This window comes from Propithecus coquereli, unplaced genomic scaffold, assembly GCF_000956105.1.
Source record: "Propithecus coquereli isolate 6110/MARCELLA unplaced genomic scaffold, Pcoq_1.0 Scaffold314, whole genome shotgun sequence".
Lineage (NCBI taxonomy): Eukaryota > Metazoa > Chordata > Mammalia > Primates > Indriidae > Propithecus > Propithecus coquereli.
Window position 1 is genome coordinate 2,759,057 of NW_012148775.1, and position 2,163 is coordinate 2,761,219.

General features: G+C 36.9%; 1 protein-coding gene across 1 annotated transcript in view; it reads right to left on the reverse strand.

The window, feature by feature from the left end:
* The window catches only part of SPPL3 (signal peptide peptidase like 3), a 138,582-nt gene that overhangs the window by 49,472 nt on the left and 86,947 nt on the right, over nucleotides 1-2,163 (reverse strand). Inside the window, exon 2 of the mRNA XM_012650224.1 lies at nucleotides 908-985. Within this exon, the coding sequence (XP_012505678.1) occupies nucleotides 908-985 (78 nt within the window). The remainder of the gene's footprint in view (nucleotides 1-907; nucleotides 986-2,163) is intronic.

The following is a 2,163-nucleotide window of genomic DNA, read 5'->3' on the forward strand; positions in this document are numbered from 1 at the left end:
TACTCGGGAGGCTGAGGCAGTAGGATCGCTTGAGCCCAGGAGTTTGAGGTTGCTGTGAGCTAGGCTGATGCCATAGCACTCACTCTAGCCAGGGCAACAGAGTGAGACTCTGTCTCAAAAAAAAAAAAAACAAAAAACAAAACTTGCCCAATCCTAAATTGGTATAATCCTTCTGAAAAACAATATGGTAGGATGTATGTAGTAGTAAGAGCCAGTTCATATACTCTGGCAAAGTATTTCAACTTTGGGATATTTATCTTAGGAGTATAATTCAACCAAAGCAAAAGAACACATAAAAAGATGGTCATTGTAAAAATCCACGTGTCCAACAAAAGTCAAATAAGTTAGTAACACAAAGAAATATCAAATTACTAAAAACTAGTAGAAGATGATTGTAGAAAATATTTTTGTCTGGTGAAAAGAATCAGAATAGAAATGATTTCAACTATGAAAATGTACATAGTATATCACGAATATGTTAAATAAAAGGTAATTTCCATAATGAAATTAATATTAGGGTTGTGAGCCTATTACATGGATATTTAGTAATTTATTTTTGTATTTCAAACTGCCCTTCCATTTAACCTTTTTGTTCCCTTTGAGACTCTAGAATCATTGTCAAGGACTCTCTCCCTAACCTTTCCCAGTAATGAGTGCTCTTAGATCAGTCATTATTTTCAAAACCAGAATAAGCAATTATTTTTTCCTGTTAGCATCAATAAGCAAAACCAAGAAGTGTTTAACAGCAGCCAACTAAAGAAGTAATATCAGAATTATCCCATTCTAACGCAATTGCTGCCAAAGTCCTGTTTCTCTTCACAGAACAGTTAAGTTTTGGTGCCAACAGTTTCAGAGCAATGCTTCTTCCACCTCCAATTAAAATCCACCCCATTTGAGAACATCTTACCTGAAACTACCATAGACTATAAGAAGAATGGAAATCAGAAATGTAGACACTTGACTGGAATCCACCAGGGAATAGGCCCTAGAGAAATAAGAGAAAAAAAATTTAAATCACATGCAAAAACTCCCTATGGAACTTATAGTCTAATGGAGTTCTATCATATAAACCCCACTAAGCTTTGTTTTCATCTTTAAGAAGAAAAAAAGAGGTATAAATTAGCATTAACAATATGATTATAATGATATTTTTAAATAATATAAAATGACATCTAGTTTAACATGAAGAATAAATTGATAGGTTCACAGCTATTATTAGTTAATATTCACAGGATGTTAAATGACATCAATATAAAAATCCCATCTCTGTATGATATACAATATATGTTTATAACATCTATCCCTAATTTAAAAAGTATTCAACTATCTACCAAATCTGTGCCAATGACAAAATGTCTCAATGATTAAACTTTTATCAGTTTACACTTGAATCACTAATAATATTTTACTGGTTTTACTCATGATGAGGTAAAGCCTGCATCTCTCTGCTGAATTCTATTTCCCTTTCCACGTCCCTCCCTCCCTTCCTTCCTTGTTCTTTTTTTTTTGGAGACAGGGTCTCGCTCTGTTGTCTGGGCTGGAGTGCAGTGGCGTGATCATAACTCACTGCAATGTCAAACTCCTGGGCTCAAGCAATTGTCCCACCTCAGCCTCCTGAGTAGCTGGGATTAACAGGTATGCACCACCACGCACAGCTAATTCTTTCTTATTTTTAATGTTTTGTAAAGAGAGGTTATTGCTATGTTGCTCAAGCTTGTCTCAAACTCCTGGCCGCAAGTGATCCTCCCACCTTGGCCTCCCAAAGTGCTAGGATTACAGGTGTGAGCCACTGCACCCAGCCCATTTCCATTTTTCTAACTGCCTATTATTGATTATCTCTATCTGGATGTCCAACAGGAGGTTCTGCAAAGTCAACAGGTCCAAAACTAAAGTCATTATCCTTCCTTTCTTACGTGATCATTTCAAGAAATGGTATCACCATCCCCTCGGCTGCCAAAGTTAGAAAGCTGTTGCATTCTTGAGAGCCCCTTCCCTTACTTTCCACAGGAAATGACAGTCAGCTAGTCCTGCAATTTCCACATTCGCAGCTACTCTACTTCTCCTAATCCCACTGTCAATTCCTGAGCTCTCTTCTACAGCGTTGACTACTGGAAATCTGGTTTTTCAAGTCTGTCTCCCTGAGTTCACCCTCCACATTACTCA